Raw genomic sequence first — 23,198 nt, forward strand, 5'->3', positions numbered from 1 at the left:
ACAGAACAGAAAGAAGGCAGGTTTAGAAAATAAAGTTTGTTGGGCTCTTGAACATTTTGGATAAAACTAACAAAAAATATGAACACACATTCAGGTTGTGGTGAGATGAGGAATAACGTCATCTTATTTAGTTCCGTGACATACACATAGAGCTGCTCGCTTACAGTGCCGCCCTGGGAAAGCTGTGTCGGGAGGTTACGGGGTCTCCGGGCCGGAGCAGGGGCTGCTCCCCACAGGCTGCCCTGGAAACCGGAGGGCTAAGGTCGGGGGTATGTGTGGCTCCGGCTGTGTACGCAGGCGTGTGGCTATCTGATTTCATTAGCATCGAGGAGCAATGCAGCCTGTGGCCTGCGCGCTGCCCACGTGTGCACTGAGCTACACGGAGTGGGATCAGAAGCAAGCCGTTGGGCACACAGGCGTTAGGCCACGGCGGTTAGTAAATACGTGTTGTGCAGCAGGGGGCACAGTCCTATTCTGGTGTCAGTGAGGGAGCAGGTGGAGCAGGAGGTGTGAAAAAAATTTGGCATGCATGGAAATTACAAACAAAACGAAAAGGGAGTGGCTGAGTTGTTCCGAGTGGCGATCACAGTGCGTGGACAGCCGGTGCGGCCGCCGGGCAGGCTTCACACAGTTCTGTCCGTCCCTGAGTGCTTCCTGGCAGCCTTGCCTCCGTTCACCTGGTCGACCGCCAGTGTCTCCACCTCGGCCTGGGCCTGTGGCGGGGTGGCATGGTGGATCCGGTGTGCCACCCCCACGTGGGCCTTGTGCAGCTTCTCGCGGGCTGGGCTGTGCTGCTCGCCCGAGCTGCGGTCTGATGCGATGGGGGGGATGACCAGGGGCCTCTCTTTGACGAGGTGGACCTCGACCGGCTCCCGGGCCAGCAGGAACGGAGTGGGGTCAGGCATGGCATCCACGGCTTCCCGCAAAAGAAGTTTCCGGCTCTCGCCCCCAAATCTGTAGGCCTCTTCAAACTCGGGGTGCAGGGGAGCAGACAGGCTCTTTTTCATGCGGCGGCGGGGCGTTTCGGGCAGCTTGTCTCTGGGGGGGGCTGGCTTGTAGCCGGCCAGCACGGGGCTCCCGCACGGGCTGCCGTCCCAGGTCCCGCTGGAGCCGAGCAGCTTGCGCTTGGCGGCGTGCAGCTGCGAGGTCAGGTAGGCGATGGTGCCGGCCCGCTGCTCCAGCTCGCTGGACAGCATGTTCAGCGTGTGGCTCTTAACCTTCAACTCCTCCAGGTACTTCTTCTCCCGCTCGCGGACGGTGTTCTCCAGCACGGTGATCATGGCGTTCTTCTGCTCCAGCTCCCGCAGCAGCTCGTGGTTCTCTTTCTCCTTGACTTGCAGTTGCGCTTCCAGTTCGTCACATCTTTTCTTCAGTTCGCTGCTTCTAGACGACCCTTCTCCTAGAAGAACGAGGGGAGGGAGCAGGTGAAGAGCCCACTGCGGATGCGGCAGGACGTCCTGAGTGTGGGGTGTCCTGCTCCCGCTGAGGTCCGACCCTGGGCACTGACGGGACCCTGCCTCCCCTCAGTGAAGACGGGAGACGGGGCGGGGCTCTTAGTTCTCTGGTTTAGTGTATAAAAGAATGTCTCCAAATGTGAAAACCGCTAACGCTGAAACAGGCAATTTCAGAGTTTTTGACCTCACCAAACACTTAGGACTACAGTTAGCAGGTCACCTGTGTGCTCAGGTGATGGTTCCAGAATGCGGGCTCCATGCCAAGCTCTGTTCTGAAGGACAACCGTAAAACGTCCCCATGTTTGAAGCACAAAAACTCTGAAGTGGCCGAGCAGACAGGAGGCCCTGGCGGTCAGGTGGGCACTTACGTGCGTGGGCACCTGTGAGATGAGGCTGCAGGGTCAGAGATATTAAAGGACTCGCCACAGCGCCTCGGGGCGGCAGGAGGCCGGAGTCCAGGGCTATGTGGACTGACGCTTGTTGGGTCTGACTTTTCGGGTCCCCAGGAGGGAGCGCGTGGGCCTGAGCCCTCCTCCCCTAGACTCCAGAGCTGCTCTTGGCGGACGTTTGTTCCTGCAAATCAGAGCCTCCTGCTTTGTCAGTTCTCCTCCACTCTTCCATAGGAAGCTCTGCTCCACTTCCTCTGCACACACCTTTTCTAGATGTTTCCGTCTTTCCGTGCAACAGCTGCGCTCTATCACCTGAGGCCGTATTTGCATAGCTACGCTGAGCAGTCAATCACAAGGGCACTTTTTAAACAGATTCCTGGGTCCCCTCCCGGACTTTCGGAATCAACTCCAGGGGAGGGAATCCAGGAGTCTGTATTTCCCAGCCGTGCGCTCAGAGCTTCACTGGATGGGCGAGCTCTGCGTGCACTAGGGGAAAGCAGTGATTTCCACATACAGAGGGCAGATGCGCCCACCGGGACCACGGAGGCTTTCTTACCACCTCCACGGGACACCCCGTGCCAGCCGTTTCCACGGGCCCCTGCCACCGACAAGGGGCTGATCGGGTGGTGGAGGTGGCCTTGGGACTCAGGGCTGAGACAGATTAGCCTGAGCCAAGAGGGGACAGGAAATGAGGATGCCCTGATTTCTGTGACAGACAGCAGGGGTCTCCAACTGGAGGGGACTGTTCTGAGTCCCTGGAGGCCCAGTTTCTGGCCCAGAGGCTGTGGGGGCAGGGGAGGCACCTGAGGGTGGGCTCCTGTCCCCAGACCCCACCTCTAGCAGGAGACTGTAATACGACCAACACAAAGGAAACAGTGCTTGGCAGGGCGCTAGGCCGCGTGGAGGTGACAACTGGGCGCACTCATGAGTAATCAGTGCAAAGCCTGCTGAGCAGAAGTGGTCCTGACTCAGGTAGAGTCTGCACTTTCTAAATCCCCACTCCATTCTTTGTGACAGGTCACAGAGGCCCTGTGTTTGTTCTTCTGTGCTGATACTTCTGGGGTCCCGGGGGGTTCTGGTTGAGGGGAAGTGTTTGGGGGACTAGACTCTCACGACCCTTTGGGGGCCACCTAGTAATTTGATCACTCACTCAGCCAGTATTTAGTAAGCACAGCCTCTGCTACCTGAGAGGGACATGGGGGAGGAGGGGCCCTCCTCCTCCTCCTGGGTTAAATCGTACCTATTTTTTTTAAATTTTAATTTACATTTATCTTACTGTGATTGAGGTTGGGCATTTCTCTTTTTTTTTTTTTTAATTTTTTTATTGGGGAATATTGGGGAACAGTGTGTTTCTTCAGGGCCCATCAGCTCCAAGTCGTTGTCCTTCAGTCTAGTTGTGGAGGGTGCAGCTCAGCTCCAAGTCCAGTCCCCATTTTCAATCTTTAGTTGCAGGGGGCACAGCCCACCATCCCATGTGGAAATTGAACCGGCAACCTTGTTGAGGGCTCCCGCTCTAACCAACCGAGCCATCCGGCCCCCCCTCTGGAAGCTCAGCGGCAGCTCGTTGTCTTCAGTCTAGTTGTGGAGGGTGCAGCTCACTGGCCCATGTGGGAATCGAACCGGCAACCCTGTTGTTCAGAGCTCACGCTCTAACCAACTGAGCCATCCGGCCGCCCCCTATTTCTTGATTACAAAGGAATGCATATTCACCATAGAAAATCAGAGAATCCAGAAAAGCATGTAAGAGGCATTCCAAATATATGTGTCAGTTAGAAGAAAATAAAAGCAGCTACTGCCCCTGCCCCACTGGCCCCCGTCACACCCAGGGCTCCAAACTTCCCTCCCACTGTTTCTTAGGCCACGTGTTCACCTCTTACAGCAAATGTGTTTTCTCAGGGAAACAAGGGGCGCCAACATATGCCCCACAGGAAACACACCGTCGCTGACTTGTGGGGAGGAAGTTCTTACCTGTCTCTTCTGAACTTTTGAGTGTCAGCTCGTATGTTAAATCTAAAAAGGAAAGCACAGACGTTAATTGTGTGGTTACAGATACTTCACCAGCTTCTTCGGCGTTGGAGACGCAGCCCCAACTCCCACAATCAGCCCTGTTTCCTGCCCGGACAGAGGTGGCTGAGCGGGAAGCATGAGGACAGCAGAAACTACTAGCAGCAGCCACTGTTTTCACTAGGGTTCCCAGGGGGCCCAGTTTTCCCCTAAAACATACCTAGCACCCACAGTCAGCAAGTGGCTAGCTCTGTATGTTACACCTTGGTTATCAGGTGCAAAATGTGTTGCAAATTCTAACCACTGCACTTTGATCTTTTAAGTCCTCGGTAGGTGAAGAAAGGCTTTGCAGCTTTCTGCCCGGAGCGGAGCGTGCGATCCGCAGATGGGGTGCGGCATGCCCTCGGACTCCAGGAGGGTGAAATCCCCTCACTCAGCCTGCAGAGCCGGCCACCGTCTGACCGTGCCCTGGTAAGGGTTCTGCTTTGCACCACAGTCCCCGGCAGACCTGCCGCCCGCTCGTGGGGCCCCTTGGCACCTGTGCAATGTTGCTGCAGCCGCCTTATCTCGGCGTGCAGGCCCTTGAGCGTGCTGGCGTGCTCCCGCTGCAGAAACAAGACGTTCTTCTGCGCGCTGTGCAGCTGGTTCTCCAGGTTCGTGGCTGCCATGCTGGCATCCAGGTGACCTGTGGGAAATACAGACCCTGGTCGCTGTCCCTGACAATGAAGGTCACAGGGTGGGTAAGGACGCTGCCTACCCACTGCCCTCTTCGGCTTTGTGGGGTCATGGGCAGCATGAGGCCCAGCTCCAGATAGAAGAATACAGCAAACCCAGGACCCCGACTCCAAACCCTGGCCTCTCCGTCGGCCACCTAACTCAACAGACCATGACCAGAAACTCTCGAAAGAGTTCTCTAACAAGGTAAGCACCGATTGCCACCCCACAGGAAAACCAGGCGCCTGGGACATGGGGTGAACATGTCCTCAAAATGGTGTCTTGACCTGGCCAAGGTGAGTCAGGGGAAGACGCGGGTGGGACTCGGAGGGAAGCCCCTGGATTTCACAGAGCTGAGCCCCCAATACTTCTTGGGAACCTCCCAAGAATGATCTCACAGGGGCGCTTGGTGCCTGCAGGATCAGGAGTCTGCCCCCCACTTTGCACCCCCGCACCGTGGCTTCAGCCATCATCAGTCATCAGCCACTCACGGAGCCTCAGATCCTCTGCCTTTACTGTAACTCGAGAAATGCGGTGAAGTCAGTCGGTCTTTCTGGAAGAGCTACCAGAGTAATTCAAGATGCTCTGCCAGCACTGAACAAGGCAAGGGACCAAATGTGGATTGTTTGTTTATAAATGCTTCTTGTAAGTGCAAAGCCTCAGAGTGCATTTTTCCTAATTTATTATGTCAGAGGCCTCGCTGGAGGAAACGCCACTTCTCAAAGGGCTACCAGCATGTGGCTCATCTGTGATGGCTCTGGAGACGACAACACCCCCAGGGGCTGTCACCACACTGGGAGGGCGACACCCGTCACTCTTCCTTAACGCCCCAGCTCTGGAGCTTAGAATAGTTGGTCCCTGGAACTCAGGACACAGGTTTTCATTCACATGAGATCATCTCAGGCCACAGGCTGCAAAGGGAAAGTGAAGAAACACAGAGAAGGAAAGCGCGTGCGACGGGTAAGGCCTGAGAAGCGGAGTCAACACTGACCTGTCCTGCAAAGGGAGAAGGTGATGTAAGACAGGCCATCCGTTCGGGGAAGCTGGCAAGGGAAAGAGCAGCGGCTAAGGGAACAAAGTGCCATCTGGGGTGGCTGGCTAACCGGTCAGCCGTGTTGTGGGAAGCGATATGGCGCAGTGTGTCTGGAACCTTCAAATCATCGTCCCTCCGACTTAGCAATTTCATTTCTAGGAATCCGCCAGAGGGAGGCCATTACTTCTGTGTAAAAAGGTGTGGCTGTGAGAATGGTCATCACTGCAGTTTAGTCAGAAAAGACTGGAAACAAACTCCAAGTCTGACAAGAGGGAACTGGTTGCATAAATGCCAGTGATGTCTCTGAAACTGACTGGTCTTCCCAGGCTGTGACCTCTACCTGCATCTGGCTGCAGATGATGGCGGGGCTGAGTTTCCATCACACAGCTCCCTCCTGGGAAATGCCCCACCCCCAAACTCATCCCTGCTGTGACCACAAACTCCTGGCACTGGCCCCCCAGACTGGGTTAGGTTATCCACTCCTGGCCCTTCATGGCTTGTGATGGCCCGAGTGTGAGTGCGTCCCCACCTCCACATACTCCAGGCTTGTCACAGCTGCTCCATACTCAGCGTTTTGTTAGACAGTGGGCCCCAGGGGCCGTCTGCTGAGTGTGGATGAAGGGCTTTTGTTCCCACGCTTCCTGCTTGATTGACAGGCACTCTTCGCTGCAAGCAAACAAAATTTCCCAACAGTTTTGTCCAGCCTGATCGTACAAATGAAGTGTGCCCATTCCTGCTTCTGTCATCTACCATAGGGAGGGGAGAAAAAGGTAACCCGGCAGCCACCCCACTCCACCATAGTGTGGTATGAAATTTTATTTGTAACAAATTTGTGATTTAAATAAGTATTCACATCGTAACTGCCGTGATGAATTGGCGACTTTGTGCACCGTTGTAACTGCAGAAACTCCAACATGCCCTTGCAGCTGCGCATTACCACGGGCAGGCAGCCTCGAAGCAGCACCAGGCACAAGAGCGGTGGTTGCTTAGTGCGCAAAGCCAGCACGGGAGCCTCGATGACCTGAGCGCGTCGGGAGCTCTGACAGCTGGACGCCAAGGGCTTTTCAACCCTGTGATATTTCACTTGGCGCTGGCTTCCCTTTTTTCAAGCTCATGTTGACCTTAGAGTCACAAATGAGGAGGTTCTCATTTGCACGGGGCGTTCTCCAGTTGTTGGATATACACGAACAGGACAGGTCCTCTTGGGTCCGAAGAAGGAAGTCCCATCTCCCAATGGTCTCCAAAGTACCAAGTTATTTTCTCATCAGCTCAAAAGCTTAACAGTATCACTGACAGAGAGCTGCTGCCGCTTAAAAGGTGACATTTTAATTTCTTACCCTCAGCTACTGATGACAGGTAATCACCGTAATGACTCAATCCTTCCAGTAAGTTGACATGAATGAAGCTACAGAAGCTGCGTCCCGTTTAGGCCCAGGAGACGCAGCTGAGAGATGTAGCTCATTGGAGGAAGAAACGGCGTCGGGCCTGAGAGGCTTAACTCAGGCTTGATCGCTGAGATACTGTGGGAGTCAGAGGCGAGGAGGAGGTTCCTGACCCTTCACTACAAGGGTCGGTGTGATGGATGAAGGTCAAAGCGCAGGGCATCCCCTCCGGATGAAGAGTGCCTCCTGTTCCAGTAAAGGCATTCGCCCAACCTCAGCTGATGTCACCCAGTCATGGAAGGTGACAGCCCAGCCCCGCATTTTCTTTTTTTCTACTTTTTTTTTTCTGTGCCCTCACTGCACCCACTTCCTTTTTTTTTTTCTTTTTTTAATTTATTTTTTAAATTTATTAGGGTGACAATTGTTAGTAAAATTACATAGATTTCAGGTATACAATTCAGCCCCGCACTTTCTGTGTCACGAGGGCACATCCTACCAATTGTGAGCTCTTGGTGTCATGGCGTTTTGTCTTGAGGCAATCCAGTTTCGTTTCTAAGCATCGCAGGGAGCCGTTGGCAATGTCCCAGTCATTCGCTCGGCCAAAGGCAGTGCGGCCGGGGCCCTGGTCCTGCCCTCCCCTGGGAGACGCTGCCCAAAGCCGCACAGAGGGGCGCCCCGCACCGTCACGCTAGGGCCCCACACAGATGAACGTGCACAGCTCTGCCAGTTTTTCTCCCCAAAACCTCAAAAGGAGGTGACCTGCTGAACAGGCGACCTTGACGTGATTCGGACATGAAGCTGCATATGTGTTTTTTCCCGTGGTAAACTCTCTGGGTTATTAAATTTACGTTAACTTACTCTTCGCTCTGTTCATAAAATGAACACTGGAAAAAGAGATTCCATTCCAAATTCTGTGGAGATGGGTTCTATAGAGATGGGAGCCTGGCCAACACGGCACCCCGGGGCGAGGAGAGATGCTAACATTGTCCCCTGGGGATAACGTGCTTGGAACGACAGTTCTCGGACAGACTGAGCCCTGACCTCCTGCTCTGCTCTGGTGCAGCCCGAGGACAAATGGCCTGTCAGTAGCTCAAGTCCACTTCTCCTCCTAACTCAAAAGTAATGTTCTTTCCTTGTTCAGGACATTAATGTATAAGTGATGACATCGCAATGGTATTTATGGGCCATCTCCACTTGTACGAGCACAAGAGCTCACCCATCACTTATGTCGCGTGTTCTCACAACACCCCTCTGAGGAAGAGCAGGAGTATCCTCCTGACGAGAGAAACACAAATCAAGAAACGCTGCCTCCGAGGCTTGCAGCTTTCCCTCGCCCTTAGGTTGTATGGGTGAGAAGCTTGAAGGCTGCGGTCGATTTGTTTCACGCAGAAATTCAGATGCTTTCCAAAATGTATACGTCCATCTCTAAAGCTCTGAAATGGGAAATGAGCATGGCATGGCACACGGCAGCTGGGAAGGGAACGCGGCATCCCCCAGCACGCCGCCAGCCAGGGCGCTGTCACCACCTGGAACAGCACGTCTTAGGGAGGCAGGATCCACCTGCGCTTGGTGCCCAGGTGAGACTCGACAACTGAAAGATACCCCTGCGCATGCTTTTAACACCAGCCAATTTTTCAGGACTTCAGGTGAGGGCGGGGCACCCACAGAGCCTTTATAAAGCACAGTGCTGCTTCACGACAAAAGGACAAGTGCCCATCGCACTGTATATGTGTCCTGATCCTCTGGATTCCAGGTCCCAGCCAAGAGCCAGAGCCACACACGCTGTCCTCATCTCCCAGGACGGGCTGACAGGAGCCCTCTGGGGGCTGAGTCAGCAATAAGCTGTTCTCCACTGGGCCACCAGCTGTCAGAAACAGCCCCGGGGTCACAGTGGGAAGGAGCCCCAGCCAGACTCACGTCTTCCCCCTTCAAACACATACCTTCCTTTCTCTTTAGCGGCTCTCCTACACACACGCACAGATCTTGCCTACGTTTTCATCTTCAAACACGACTTGGATCACGTCACAGCCCTTTGATGCTCTTGCGATCAAGCCACACCTTCGGAGAGGCCCCGCCTGCTCAGCCTGTCCCCTCGCCAGCTCAGCCTGTCCCCTCGCCAGCCTCGGGTCCCATCCACACTGCTGTCCGCCCCGCCCCGGCATCGGCCACACCTGCCAGCCCAGGGCTTCTGCACACCTCGTTCCCTCTGTCTGGAATGCTCCCGGCAAACCACTGGCTGCCTCCCTGCCCAGTTCACCCCCATTCTTCACATCTGGACTCGCATTATGCATGGGCATCGGATAATTTGCTACAGCTTCATAATGGTGCCGAGTGGACGTCCAGCAGGAACTGCATCGTGTTCGTCAGAAAGCCTGGTGGCAGCACTGACTGGAACGGGACCTCACCCACCACTTCCTGACATGCCAGAGGCAAGACGTTCAAGTACCCCTGGACCACTTTTCTTGGACTGAAAGAAATGGAACAGCTTTGATGGGAAAGGCTCTCACCATTTAAAAATGGGAAATTTCTTTGTTCCTGTGCAATCAAAAGCAGACTTATCGCTTTGCTCCGCACAAAACACATAGAAATAGGGTGATAATTTTAGTGTCTGAAAAAATAGCACTCCGGTACCCACGTGAGCTGTGAATTAGTTATAACAAGCTATTTTAGATTCCAGTCATGAATAAGTTATGACCCGTTCACATTTGGTTCTCTCGGGCTGTGAACGAGCAGACCTGGAGTCCGCTGCCCTCCCTGAGTGCTTTCCACAAGGCCGATGGGCCGGCAGGAGCTGCCCGGCTCTGAACAGACTGCAGGAGCGTTGCAGTGTTTTGTGATAAGGACCTTGTGGCTTTTTTGTGGGAACTTTCTGTGCTGCTCTGGTGTCCTGCAGCTGAAGCACTGCCATCGAGAAAAGGAAGGCTGGCCAAGGGACCAAGGCAGCCGTGTGGTGATGAAATGGAGGAGAGCAGATGATTCCTAGCAGGGAGGGGGTTTTCCAAGCAGATCCGTGGACTCAGAAAATGTTGAACACGGAAGAAACCTTCAAATCAGCGATACCAACACCTCTTTCTATTGAGACAAGAAATGGAAGCCAAAAAAAGAGTTCCTTAGCAAAACGGGATAAAAGCAGAATGGACACCCTTGAGGTGTTAGGCTGTGTTTGGGGTGAAATCCGAACCCTATCTTGTCACCTAAATCATAATATCTAACTCATAGGGTTGTTTTAAGTGCTGAATGCAATCACTTCTGTTGTCTGGCATATAGTAAGTGCTCAATAAATGTTAGCTGTACGATTTTATGTAACTGTCGGTCAATAGTTACATAAATAGATCTCCAGGTTGTTTACTTAGTGCCACCCTAGGGCATTTCCTGAGTATCATCTAAGTGTAGAAATGAGCTAGCAAACATATTCCAGTTGCTTCCAAAGAGGGAAACATAAAAGCAAACAGAAGCAATTTCTGTTGGCCTTTATCTTCCATTTTCACTGGAGAGGAGCCATTCAGGGAAGCAAGGCAGAGCAAGGTGCCCTAAGGGACAGTAAAACCTACTTCTTAGTCTGAAACAATCTATAGTACTTTACGAGAAGCTAAAAAAGGTCCAAGGCTAATTAGGCCATCAACTCTCAATCCAAAATACCCGATTTTAGAAGAAAGGAAACTTACCCTCTCTGAAAACGAATACCGAGGTCACCCTGAATTCACAACCATCCTGGATAAAGAAACTGGAGTTGTAGGAGCCTGCAAGTCCTATTTGTACTTGTATTTAAGAAATTCAACGAGTCAGTTATCAGAGCATCCCCAAGAGTGAGGGCACCAAGAAAAAGGACATCATTTTAAGAAGTATAAGCATTCAACAATCACTACAGAAACATTTTGCTAAAAAGAATGCACAGCATTACAAAGTGGAATACCACACTTTTGTATGTATAAGTAGATAAAAACTCTAGGATGTTATACAGCAAAGAGTTAAAAGCACTTATCTCTAGACAGTGAATTTTGGGTGATTTTTCCTTAAAAGAAAACACCTCTATTTGGGTACGACCTAAAGCTTCGTTAGTGAACATATATTTATAGTCAAAAAAATTATAAAGCGATTTCTCTTTAAAAAGAGAATCACTAACTAACCACGAGTGAAGTGGTATCATGTGTTTTAATTAGCGTTCGAGTCGTCTATGGTTGCCAGCATTGTGATCAGTTTGCCAGAACCCAGAGGACTTACTAGGAAGGCACTTTTTACAAAAGGAGCAATTTAGCGTCCCCAAGGTATGCAGAGGTGACTGTGCCCTGCACGAGGACTTCCCGACCCCATGCATGACACATCCTGTATTTCTCTGACATTATCCATCATACAACACAAGATCCATCAACAATTCTTTAGATGCTGACAGCCATTTCCTTCTGGAAGAACGTACAGCCTGACATTAGAGTCGTAATAGATGTGATTAGAGACACTGCAATTAGACATGGAAATACGATCCGTGGCTGTCTGGGAAGTCAGCAGCCACCGGAGGCCTCCATCATGGGCCTATTAACCGTGTTCTCTGCAGTCTGATGAGCTCATACTTTAAGAGTTTCTATTTGGCTTCTATTTAAAACCCATGTCACGTGTCTGCACACTGGGAGGGGCTTGGCCCCTCTGTGCGAAAATGTCCCAGGAAGAAAGCCAGTCTGTGTTTCAGGTTGTCTAAAGTGTCTCTAAGTAGGCTGGGCAGGCCAAGGTGGGCAAACGCATGAGCTCCCACGGTCTGGAATGGTACCTTCTGGAAGTGCCCTGGGCCTCCTGGAAAACTGGGTGGCAAGCGCCAGAAAGCCCACACCCTGTGGCTCACCTCACCCCCACTGCAGGAGGCAGGACCCCAGCACCTCATCTCCCAACCAGGAGGGACTGCTGTCTGGGCATGATGCCAGCACAGTCGGCTCAGCACTTTCTATTTCAAAGAGGAAATCTTAAAACTTGCCCCTATGGAAGGAGGCGGCCAAGTGGCCAGTGGGGCTGGGGTGGCTCTGCGTGGCCCTTCCCGCTCTCGCTGTGACCTCCTCCTGCCACCTCCAGGGTGACTGTCCTCCAGGGATCAGCCGAATAGCCTCGTTTCATAAGCTGAGAATATTTACAACTAAACAGATGTTCCGTCTGTGAACTTCTAACAAGCTTGTCATTTACCAAGATGGTCCTGAGCCAACAATTTAGGGACATACATATCTCACAACTCACCACACAAATCGTTCTACCCAGTGATAGTTTCCTGTAAATGGAAGGGAAAATAAGCAGATATCACCTGCTTATTTAGTGTTTCCATTTCTGCATCTGAGGACAATTACTGCAGATTTTAATTGTCCACTAGTTGGTAACTAAAAGATACAGTCACCCAAATGCCAGACTGTCTTTTCACACTAATGAAGTAGGAGAGACTTAATCTTAGTGCTTGCTGCTCACTACCTAAACTGTATTTCCGAGGCTGAGAAAACGTGTTCACTTGCTTTCAAAACCTCTCTCTATATGGTTTGCCAAACAGATGAACCATTTCAATTGATTTAACTGATAGGTCTTCTTTTATCCATTTTGTGGGCCTAATTATAGTATAGGTTTTAAGGAAAGAAAGGTATTGTTAACTGAAGTTCTCTTCATTTTAATTTAGCCATTGTTTCTTTTATTACTTACGAAGAAGTAAAATAGTTGTTTCATGAGAGCTAATAGAACACGTTTAGCTCAACCCTTATTGGGTGTTTGAGATGAGTATCATTTACAAAAAGAGACGAGACTTTGTCCTGTGATAGTCAGAAAAGTTCTGGGCGGCCCCAGCCATGTGCTTTTGGACAGCGTTATCCTTTAGCGAGGCAATCAAGCAAAAACAAGTCACCTCCTCTGACTTCCCGTCTCCAGAATGGGCCCAAACAAGTTGTTTCAGAAGAGTTGAAACAGGAAGGACATTAGTGATCTTTGAAATGATTAAAATAGTCCAACAATAGTCAATTCAGTGACTCAAGTCACCATGGCCAGACACTTAATTTTAGTAATTATGTGTCCTCTGGTGATCACTAATAAAATACTTGTTTTAATTGGGGATTTATTTCTATGGAATAACAGCTTGAGTACCAGTTTTTAAAAATGAACTTATTCTTTGAAGAAGGCATTTACCTAGGTATTCATTTCCCGTGACTCGTTTTGACGGCTTCAGCATGTCTACCTAAGGCTGCTTTACCCCTTGATTCTCCATGTAGTGATCTGATCGTGCTGGCATTGATTATTCACTTGTTTGAGTTTCCTTTCCATGAGCTGCAAGTGCTGCATAAATCAGGCACATTTTACTGATGACATTTCAGGCTGACTCCCCTAAAGTTCTTTCCACTCACAATGATTCTTTATTGTGTCAGAGAATGAGAGAATTCCCAGAATCCTACATTCTAGTTCTTCAGTGAATCGCACATTAAGTTCCAGGGGAGGACAAAAACTCCCCACAAAATACGATCCGTTAAGAGGATCTGTCGTGTAAAATAAACGAGCAATGGCTGAGAACCAGATGAAGCTGGTTAAGTGTGAGAATGATGCAAGGTAGGCAGGTTAGTTTAGAGCTTGTCTTGGCAACCAAATTTGGATCATGTTACATAAATGAGGCATTAGCACATTAACCCAGCAGAAAGAAACGAAAAGAAATACAAGTCAAATAAGAGATAGGACAGATGTATTTCATAGACGATCTGTCAGCTATGGGACGGGGGAAATTGGGCAAAGTGAGCAAGAGCCCTATTTTAGGCGCAGGATTTTTCAAAGGATGGGATGCAATTCAGTCTCGTCTTTTTATTGTCCTTTACCTTGTGAAAAGTCACTTTTCCCATTTGTGCACGGTCTTTGTTTTGTTTCCCTCTTGCCTGTGCCCTCAATCTCCCACAATTGGTTTAATTATAATCCTTGGTTCATGACACACTCTTTCAGGGTCCACTTTTATTTATGTGCTTTTAATAATAACCCCCCGATGCAGCCACATGCTGGGAACTTAGCAGTTTTGGTTTAGAGGGCCCCGATTTCCCATGTGAAGTCCAAAATTCCTAGGCTGGGTGTTTCAGCTCCTTGTGCTGGAGACAGGTCAGGTGAAGCCTCTCGGCCACTCGGGAGCCTGCGCAGTTTGTTTCTCTTCCCAGTTTTTGTAAGGGGCAGGGCGGTCACCTCGGGTTGTCAGGGCCAGACGCCGTTCTTGCTGGTTGTGGAGGAATGCGGAGCAGTTCCTATCTCTGTGGAACAGCGGAGGCGTGCGCGCGTGCCCCGTGATTTTTTGAGGCTGGGGTCACTAATGGTGTTCCCAGTGACGGTGTGGGATGAGAATCTGTCCCGTCTCTCCCTGCTCTGACCTCACACCCAGACGCCTCTGGGTCAGTCTGAGGCATCTCGGCAAGAAAAAAACTCAAAGGCATTTTTTTAATCATGAAAAGCTGAAAATTATTCATGAAGATAGCAATTATGCCTATTATTACCAAGTGTCTATGTACCAGGCTCCTAGGTAATTACTTATTTTTTTAAAACCATCATGCAATAGGTATGATTATACCTAGGGTTTCCAGGCAGGAATTCCCGCCCATTCTCAGGAATTTTTTTCCGCTTTCCTGTTCCCGAATCCCGAGATAAAAACTGTTTTCTGTTCTCCATGACGATCGTTTCCACAAAGTGATGGCCGATACTACCAACCACCTGGGTTCAAGGAGCCGATTTCCCCAATTTCCTGAGAATGGGCAGGAATTCCCGCCTGGAAACCCTAATTATAGCCATTTTTTAAGGAACTAAGACTCGGAGGAGGAAGCCACTTGCCTAAGTTTACAAGTGCTAGGTACATGAGCTCAATGCAAATGTTTCCAGGGGCCTTTTCTGCCGCGGCCCTTCCAGAAGTGCTCTCCAGTTCCCAGCACGTGGTGTTTGCAACCAGACCGTCTCATGGCAGCTCTGGGAGAAGGTGTGGGTTCTGGTTGTTCACTGTGCATTCTGGAATGTTCCATCCCCGTGGCCATTATAGAACGGAGCAGTAATGATGCTGTTGACAATGACATTAGTTGCCATTTATGTAGAGTACCGTGTGCTAGGTTCCATGCTGAGTGCTGTCCAGGCCTTGTCTCGCCAAATCCTCACAAAAGCTCAATGACATAGGTACTTGTTGTCTCCCCAAATCGACGAGCTGGGAAACTGAGGCTCAGAGAGCTTAGATCATTTGCCTTGTTGAGATCACACACACACACACAGTAGCTCCCTCTCCCCTTTTCTTTTTAAGGAGGGAGAGATTGTGCTAACACAGGCCTATGTTTTTCATTGGAAAAGATCTAACCTTTGGCTCAGAATTTTGGCTGAATCTTAAGGCATCCAATGACCAGGTCGCACCAGGGCTGCTCCATCGGGTGCAGTCCAGATGAAAGTGGACTGTGTAGATGAGCGACAGCCACACAGCAGGGTCGGGATTAACCCCACAGGCTAGGGCTCCAGCCCTGCCCCTCATTAACTACGCAACGTCAGGCAAGTTACATATAACTTCCTGTGCCTCACTTTCCTCATCTGCAAAATGGGAAAACAGTACCTACTTTATTAGGCTTGTGAAGATTAAACGATTTTATCTGAAGAGGCGCTGTCCAACAGAACTTATTTTGATGACAGAATATTCCATTCTCTGCTGTCTAATAAAGTAGCCACTTGCCACACTGAGCATTTGAAATGTAGCTGGTGTCTAGAAAAAACAAATTTTTCATTTTATTGAATTTGAATGAATTAAAATTTGAATAGCCCCATGTGGCTAGCGGTTACCACACTGGGCAGCGCAGATGTAAAGGCACTTAAGACTGTGCCTGGAACTGTGTTTGCTGCTGTCCTGAGGACTCCACGAGGGACAGTCATCCAAACGCGTTTCCTCGGCTCCCGCATACTCCTCGCGGAGCCTGCCATGGCCTCCTGTCCCTGCGCGCTCCCGGAGTAACTCCCGCGTTTTATTCTACCTGCTGTTACCCTCGCCATTGCCCCGCCCCACGTCACATCTTCATGGCAGTTATCGCTGTCTAAATGCAGGTCATTTGTCTCTTTGCTGCATTACTGGAATGTAAACTCCACGGGCACAGGCTTCTTGTCTGCTTCCTGCGCTATCACCGGCACCCAGAAGAACGAATGCCTGTCTCTAGGCATCGGAGCTAGTCCTTTAAGAAAGGGTTCTCTCCAGTTGAGAATTAGTGGTGATGTCACCCAATCTCTGCTCTACACCCACCCACCCCATCAGATAGGACATTTTGTATTGGCAAACGTGAGAGGACTTGGCAATGCCCCCTGACTGCCGTGAGACTAAGGCAGGGGGGGGGGGAATGGCTCGTTCACGCAGGCCTTTGGGGATTCTCTCGGTTTACACGGAATATTTCTGTCATTAGCTAACCGTGTCAATTCTTAGAGCTGACGCTGTGGCACGGCATCAAACGCTAGGTGTGGCTCTGTCACCTGGAAGTGGAGGGCTTAGTTCACGCTGGAAGAACTTCTCAGTGGAGGTCAGAAATTCAGGAAACACTCATGCTGAGCTGTGATGGTGCTTTTCCTGGTCGTGATGACATGAGAGAAAGAAGGACAATGCAGCGAGTTTCTGCAAAGCTGACTTTATTCAATTTGGAAGCTAGTTCTTTATCTTCATTTTAGAACCCCCAGCTAGAAAACGCCCTGTTCCCTGAATTCTAAAAGCCTGGGGACCGCTCACATCACCAGGACAATGTGGTGATGGCCGGAAACTGACCATCGTCATCGATGTTGTGTCTTTATCTCTGGAAGTTTACCAGGCCCGTTACAACAGGCCGGGGAACCAGTGCTCCTCTGAGGGGAGGATCACCCGGATGGGAAGACTGAGCAGCGCAGGTTCTGAAGTGCCCGCTGCGGACGCGGGCCTGTGCCTGCAGCTATCGGGATATGAGACGCGGCTGCTCACGTACTAACCTACGTTCAATCCTCACGAGGTCTACACCACGTGCGGGGGCTGGGGAAGGGGAACCCAGGAAGGTTGGCCCACCGCGGCACCTGAGCCCATCCTCCTTTACCTGCCCGTCTCCCATTTGAGGCTGTGTGTGTCCCAGGCCCTTTAGCACCGAGGAGGCTTCTGAGGCTTCTGGTTCCTCCCCCAATGGTGGAACGTTACTGCGCTCGATGGAGCTGTGTTCTGTCCCTGGGAAGTCAGTGCATGTCACTCACAGGTGCAGGAAACCTGGGTCAGTAGGTCCACATTGGGGATCTGCAGTCCACAGTGTCACTTCAGCCCTGCTGCAGGGACTGCACAGTTCTGCGGGCGGAATACCAGTGTGCCCAGGACACACGGCAACCCCAGGAGGAAGACACTGGCCTCACCTGCCTGACAACTTCTAACTTCGCGCAGGGACGGACAATCCGCTTTTCACTTGAGTTTCAGACTTGGGATGGTAACCTGCACAGGAAGATCCTGTGGCATCTGGAGCCTTCTTGGAAAGTCACTCTACTCTGACCACAGCCTGCCGGCGGGTTGAGTTCAGTGCCGCGTTCTAGAATTAGTCAGGGACCGTCCATGGCTACTCTGAATTCTAGCCTACAACCACGCAGGAGACACCACAGCACCTCCAAACAGCACTCACACCGACGGGCTCCAAGGCCTCACCTCTAGCTTTCTTTGCTCTTAGATTCTTAGTTTGTCTCCCCCTAAAAAGCCTGCCTTTGCCCACCTCTGGACTAGGTCCTAACGCCACAGCCTTACTAGACTGATACACCTTTCAGTCACAAATGGACTCGACTGCTTTCTTGACGGGAAAGAATCCGTCCCTTGAAAGCCACCACACAATGCAGAGCTGACGGAGGGTTCCATGTCCTTCCTCCCTGTCAGCAAAGTCTGGTTCCCCCTCACCTGCCTCTGTGTCATCGGCATGTCGGTAAGCTGAGAGGTGCTGCTGTTCCACCGGAACCTTCTGGTCTGGTCACCAGGACTGAACTAAACGATAAAGATGCTTCCCTATGGAAGCCAAAGCTTGGCCCCTCCTTGGAAAGGATGTGCCACACCTAAAACCCTGCTATGTTCTTGTCTGTGGGAACATAAAAGTAAAAACCAAAACAACAAACCTTTCTTCATTTTCTTATAAATGCGCAAAACAAGTATTTCTAATCCCATGTGCCAGCAACACGAGGGAGAAATAAGGGCAGTGCCTGTCACCTGGGTTGGTCCGTGTGACGGCTGGAGAGAGAGGGGTTAAAAGAACCTCCTAACTGGTGCATCACCAGAAAGTCAGATTGGAAGCCCATGGAAAAACAGGGCCATCCGTGGATGATTATGCTGTGACAGTGATGGAAGTGTAACTTGGGGAACCAGTGTTTTTACACCCGCGTTACTCCAAACTTGGTCCTTTCAGAGTATAATGATACTCTGTGGGTAAAACGTGCAACTTTAAGGAAAGCAGTGTTATAAGAATACTGGGACTTATCATTTATATGTGGCAGCAATGAATAAGCAATGTCACATAAGAAAGTGGGCTCAACAGGATGCCTTATAAAGCCTCTCACCTGTCCAGTAAATAAGACCACAGGGTGCATTTAGAACCAGGTTGGGAAGGAAATCTGAAGAGTGAAAATAACGAATCTTCTGCAGATCTTAATTTAATGTATTAAGTGTTGCCAAAGAGGCAACAAAACTGCAGCAGGGTACGATGTGCCTGAAATATCATGTATGCGAAGTGCTCTTCTGCCTGCTTTCTCGCCCTTATTTGAAGCTTTAAGCATTCCAGGTTGCTCAGTCACGGCAATTTGGCCAATAGAATCTTCGAAAAAAGGAGGAAACTTGTTCCTTTTTTCTTACAGCTACAGAAGAGTGGACACTTCTTGCTTCATAAAGTTATTTCTGATAAAGTGGTAAACTGGGAATGATCATGAAAGTTTCAGTCTCAGTCTGCTCTCCAGTGTGGAGACTTGCATAAAAATATAAACTCCTGTGTTCTGATTAACAAAGAAGTCTTTTAAGACATCTGTGCAATGCCTTCAGAGATTGTGGTGAGGAGCCGTAAAACATAACCTTTAACCTCTAAAAAGGCTGCTTTCTAACTGGCTGCCTTACTTGAAAATTTGTTGTCCTGCTTATAATAGTTACAGTGGCATCTGTGATTTTTGTTTTCCCCTGAAGGAATAAATACTTGGAAGGTTTTATTTTTTCGGTTGTTTTTTGGTTGGCCAGGAGAACCTGATATTCTGATCTTTTCCCTTCATGCATAAAGTATAATAGTGTTTTTCTTTTTCAAACTAAGTCTGAGCATCTTTGTCTAATTTAAGTGATGACACCCAAATTCAGCTGGTGGACAAGAGGCACAAAGCGTGAGACTAACTCGTCGCTAAAGAACAAAAGAGAGGAAGTATTTTTAAAAGGGTTTTTAAAAAATTAAGTACATGCATTCAGAATTGTTTTTTTCCTTCTAATTTCTTCCTAAATCGGGGAGGTCAGATGCTGGTTTAACTCAAGTGGCTTCATGACCATTATGCTCCCCTTAGAGCCTGTGCAGGGAGCATTTACTGGGTGCCCTGGTGTTCACTGCAAACTGCTCGGCTCCTGGCCTCGGAGTCCTAACCCCACTGACCCACTTAATACGTGTATTGTGATTGACAGTCAGGAGCCTAACCTTTGTTGTAACAGATGGATCGTCATTCCTATTGTTGATAAATTATCATTCCCAAGATTGGCTTAGCACAAATAGGACACGTCTCTTTCTTCTTCAGACACAAAGCTCCAATTCACTAATCTTTTCAGTGCCCTGTAATTCTGCTTCTCCCCAGCTTTGCTTTACCTTCAGCTGCCTACATATAACAACACAATGCAGACATACTGAAAAAAAGTCCAAGGCAACTTACTGTAGGTGGATATGACTGGACTTTCTGCTGTGAAAGTTGAGTCATATTTGAGTAATGAACTAAATAGAAAGTAAAATGCAGCGCGAGCACAAGAACCAGCCCTTAATCAGTATCTTTCAGAGTCATTTCAGCTAAGAAAAAATCTATTCACCTTCACAACCTGCTGACTATCACAAGCATGACTGACATCATTCCATTTTTACAGAGTTTTAAAAAGACTCCTGCTTGCCTTCATAGCAAAGAGTACTTTTCCTCTTGATTAAATGTTTATTATAGAAAATGAAAGCCACAGGAGGAAATACAAATCAGGTATCATTAAAAAGAGTTGTAAATGAAACATTGAATGTGAGAGTGCTTTATCACCAGTCAAGCCCCATACAAATGCAAAGTGGGGTTAGAATCCTTTCTGACTGACACCAGGCTGGCTTCTACCCAAGGGAAAACCTGAAGGAAGGTGTCTGCGGGTGTCCTCATGCCCACAACTGTACAAGCCAGCGTAAGAAATGAAAAAGAACCACAACGCCCTCCAATGCAGTCCACTGGAGCCCCAAGGCGCCCCCTCAGAAGCCCTCAACACGGCCGGGGCGATGCCTCCTGGTAGCCATGCCGGCCCATGGATGGGATCCGGCTGATGTGGAAATCCACAGGGGAAAAGCAGCGCCGTACTCTTCCCGCGGCTGACGGCTCTCATCATAAGCAACTAACTTGTGCTTTTATGCCAAAGTGAAATGTCTTCCTATAAGCACTACTCATCATCCTCTTCAGTGACTAAATACACAGAATCCCTTTGCGCAAGTCAGACCGTAAGTATTTGAAGACAGTTAGGACCCATTCACTTCCCTGCCCAAACCTTTCTGCAGGTTTTAACATCAAAGCTGGAGATGTGAAAACTGGTGTCATTACTGGCAGCTACCTGACTAGTCTGGAATGTCAATCTGAGGCAAACACTAACTGCACCCTCGGTGTGTGAAGCACATAAGGGCACCTAGCGGCTGCCCTTTAAGGGTATTCAATGCAGCAGATCAAATTAATCTTAGTTAAGAAACGTGTGCCCACTACGTATTAGGAACTTTCTATGGCTGACCTTGTTCCAGACGCGAGAAAAGAGGCCCATGCCTTTTCTTGCCAGAAATATGAGAAATACTTTATAATATAAAAATAACTATTTCTTGAAAGCATCAACGCTGTCATTCACCTCAGTTTTGTTACAAATGCACTCCGCCAATTAGGTAATGATAAAATGAATTTACCCAACGAATATCAGCTGGAGTTAAGAACCCAAATGAATGATCTTATAAGTAAAAGGATTCATTTTTTTAAAACAACAGTCAAAACATCTAATTTTTAAGAAACCTGTTTTAGATTGATGTATTTATATGTGCTACCGTAAAAATCTGACACAATTGTTCTGTACTTTAGATTTTAAACAAACCTAAACCAAATTTACTGAGTAATTATAACATGATGCGCACAAAGAAAAACTTTTATTTTAAGGTTTTTCAGAAACATGTATATGTAAACACACACACACATACATACATATATATCACAAACCTTAAAATCTTCCAAAAATATCTCACATAAGATGAACATTTAGCCAAAAGAGATATATAAATTCAAAACATCTTTGAAAGTAAAAATCACTTTACATGTTAGCATCTTTTTCCTTGCAATTCAATGGCAAGAAAATGCAGGCTAGTTCTCCACTGTGCAAAAAAAAAAAAAAATCATTTAATAAAACAATAGCGATGTTCTTTAAATAAATTTCAAACTTAAAAGTCTTTTAAAAAGGCAATTCTAGCTTTAACACTCTTACAGGTAGATTTCTGGAAATGCGTAACATATTAAAGTATTACAGCCTGGTAGCTTGTATTTTGTTATAAAACCAGTTACTGCAACCTAAATTACAGAGATGGTTATTTCCTCTTAGGCCACTTCATTTTCATCATTGCAGTAGATCATACTGCTAAACATCAAAGCTTGAAATTAAACAATACAGGTCAGCATGAAAACCTAAGTTAGATACACTAGAGTAGTAACGCCCTGGAGCCGACGGCAGCTCTGTAGCCCAGCCTGGAACTCTGCTGCATATTTGCATTATGCTCAATTCATGAATCACAAGCAAATAGTTATTTAGGGTTAACTAAAGCCCCCATCAGAGCTTCAGGAAAGTCTGGAAGGTAGAGTACTTACGTAAACGGTTATCAGGACAGGAGACAATACAACTTATCGGGGAAGGTCTCTAACGTCCAGAGGATGGTAAACGCATTTTAAAAGGCGATGTGGATTCAGACGGCCGCCTCCCCACAGGATCCCAGACAAAGCAGGTCCAGGCCCTCGGGCGCTCCTGGTGCACCTGCAATGCGGATCCCTCACCCTACAATCCCACCCCGAGGCTCGCAGGAGCAGCCCCTGCGCTGGCCTCTCCTGCTCCATCAGACTGGCTTGGGTGCGCGGTGCGACCGGTCCGCAGCCTGGACTGGAGCCCTGGCGAGGGCCTCCGCACAACGGGCTGGAAGACCCTGCAGGCAGCCGGCGCGAGGGTCGCTGCGCCTCACTTTTGCTTTCCTTTCCAGCACTTCGTTTACCCCCCGAGTTGTTTCCGCAAGGGGACACCCTTCCTCACCCCCGAGCCCTGGGGATGGGATGGGGGACACCCTCCCCCAGCAGTGAGGGCTTTAAAAATAATTTCAATGAATTCCTGTCCCGACAGGTGACCCCGCCGCCCGCAGAGCCTCCCCGCAGGTACCGCCAGGTGAGCGGGGCTGGACTCGGTCACACCTCGGGCCCCGCCTCACCTGCGGGCGCAGCAGTCGCTGTCCTTCAGGCGTCTCCCCCCCTCGGCGCGATCCTCGGGGCGGGCGGCAGCGGGGCCAGCGGCCCATGGGCGGGGCGGCGGGCGGGGCTGGCTCCCGGCTCCGGCCCTGCCCCGGCCGGGCCGCCGAGGGAGGTCAGTGGGCGCCACCCGCCGAGCGCATCTCGCCGGCTCCCACCCGAGCGCTCGCCGCGGTGCACACTGGGAGCTAGGGCCAGGGCAGGGAGGCCTGGACGCGCTGACCAGGCGGGCGGCCGAGGCGCCGGCGCGGCGGCGGGTTTGTATTTGCTGGGTGGGGCGGGGGAGGCCGATCGATACTCACTTCGCGGGGAGGGGGCTACGTCCCCCTCCCGCAGCTGCGGCGGGCAGGGGAACCGACCGAAGGGAGGGAGGGTCTGGCGGGTGGGACGCAGGCGCACAGCTCAGGTGCGGCCGCACTGCGGTTGCCCTGGGTAACGCGGGCCCGGGCGGGGCGGAGGAAGGAGGAGCGAGGCCGGCGAGCGGGAGCGCGCGCGCGCCGGGCCTGCGGGGTGGGGGTGCCCGAGACCAGCCCGGGAT

The 23,198-nt window shown here is 50.0% G+C and overlaps 1 protein-coding gene across 3 annotated transcripts; it reads right to left on the minus strand.

The window, feature by feature from the left end:
- Positions 1-16: 16 nt before the first annotated feature.
- On the minus strand, positions 17-23,105 carry CCDC92 (coiled-coil domain containing 92). Of its 3 annotated transcripts, XM_019748746.2 has the most exons (5): positions 22,624-22,928; positions 22,019-22,181; positions 4,386-4,532; positions 3,812-3,853; positions 17-1,399 (listed from the first exon to the last, which is right to left on the minus strand). In XM_019748746.2, the coding sequence occupies exons 3-5, from the start codon at positions 4,513-4,515 to the stop codon at positions 624-626; spliced, it is 948 nt and encodes a 315-aa protein (XP_019604305.2). In that variant the 5' UTR covers positions 4,516-4,532; positions 22,019-22,181; positions 22,624-22,928; the 3' UTR covers positions 17-623. The 3 variants fall into 3 exon arrangements, with proteins under 3 accessions (XP_019604305.2, XP_019604304.2, XP_019604308.2); XM_019748745.2 differs by lacking the exon at positions 22,019-22,181 and having other exon boundaries at positions 22,624-23,105; XM_019748749.2 differs by lacking the exons at positions 22,019-22,181; positions 22,624-22,928 and adding an exon at positions 22,963-23,090.
- Positions 23,106-23,198: the final 93 nt, after the last annotated feature.

Source organism: Rhinolophus sinicus, linkage group LG16 (assembly GCF_036562045.2).
Source record: "Rhinolophus sinicus isolate RSC01 linkage group LG16, ASM3656204v1, whole genome shotgun sequence".
NCBI classification, from domain to species: Eukaryota; Metazoa; Chordata; class Mammalia; order Chiroptera; family Rhinolophidae; genus Rhinolophus; species Rhinolophus sinicus.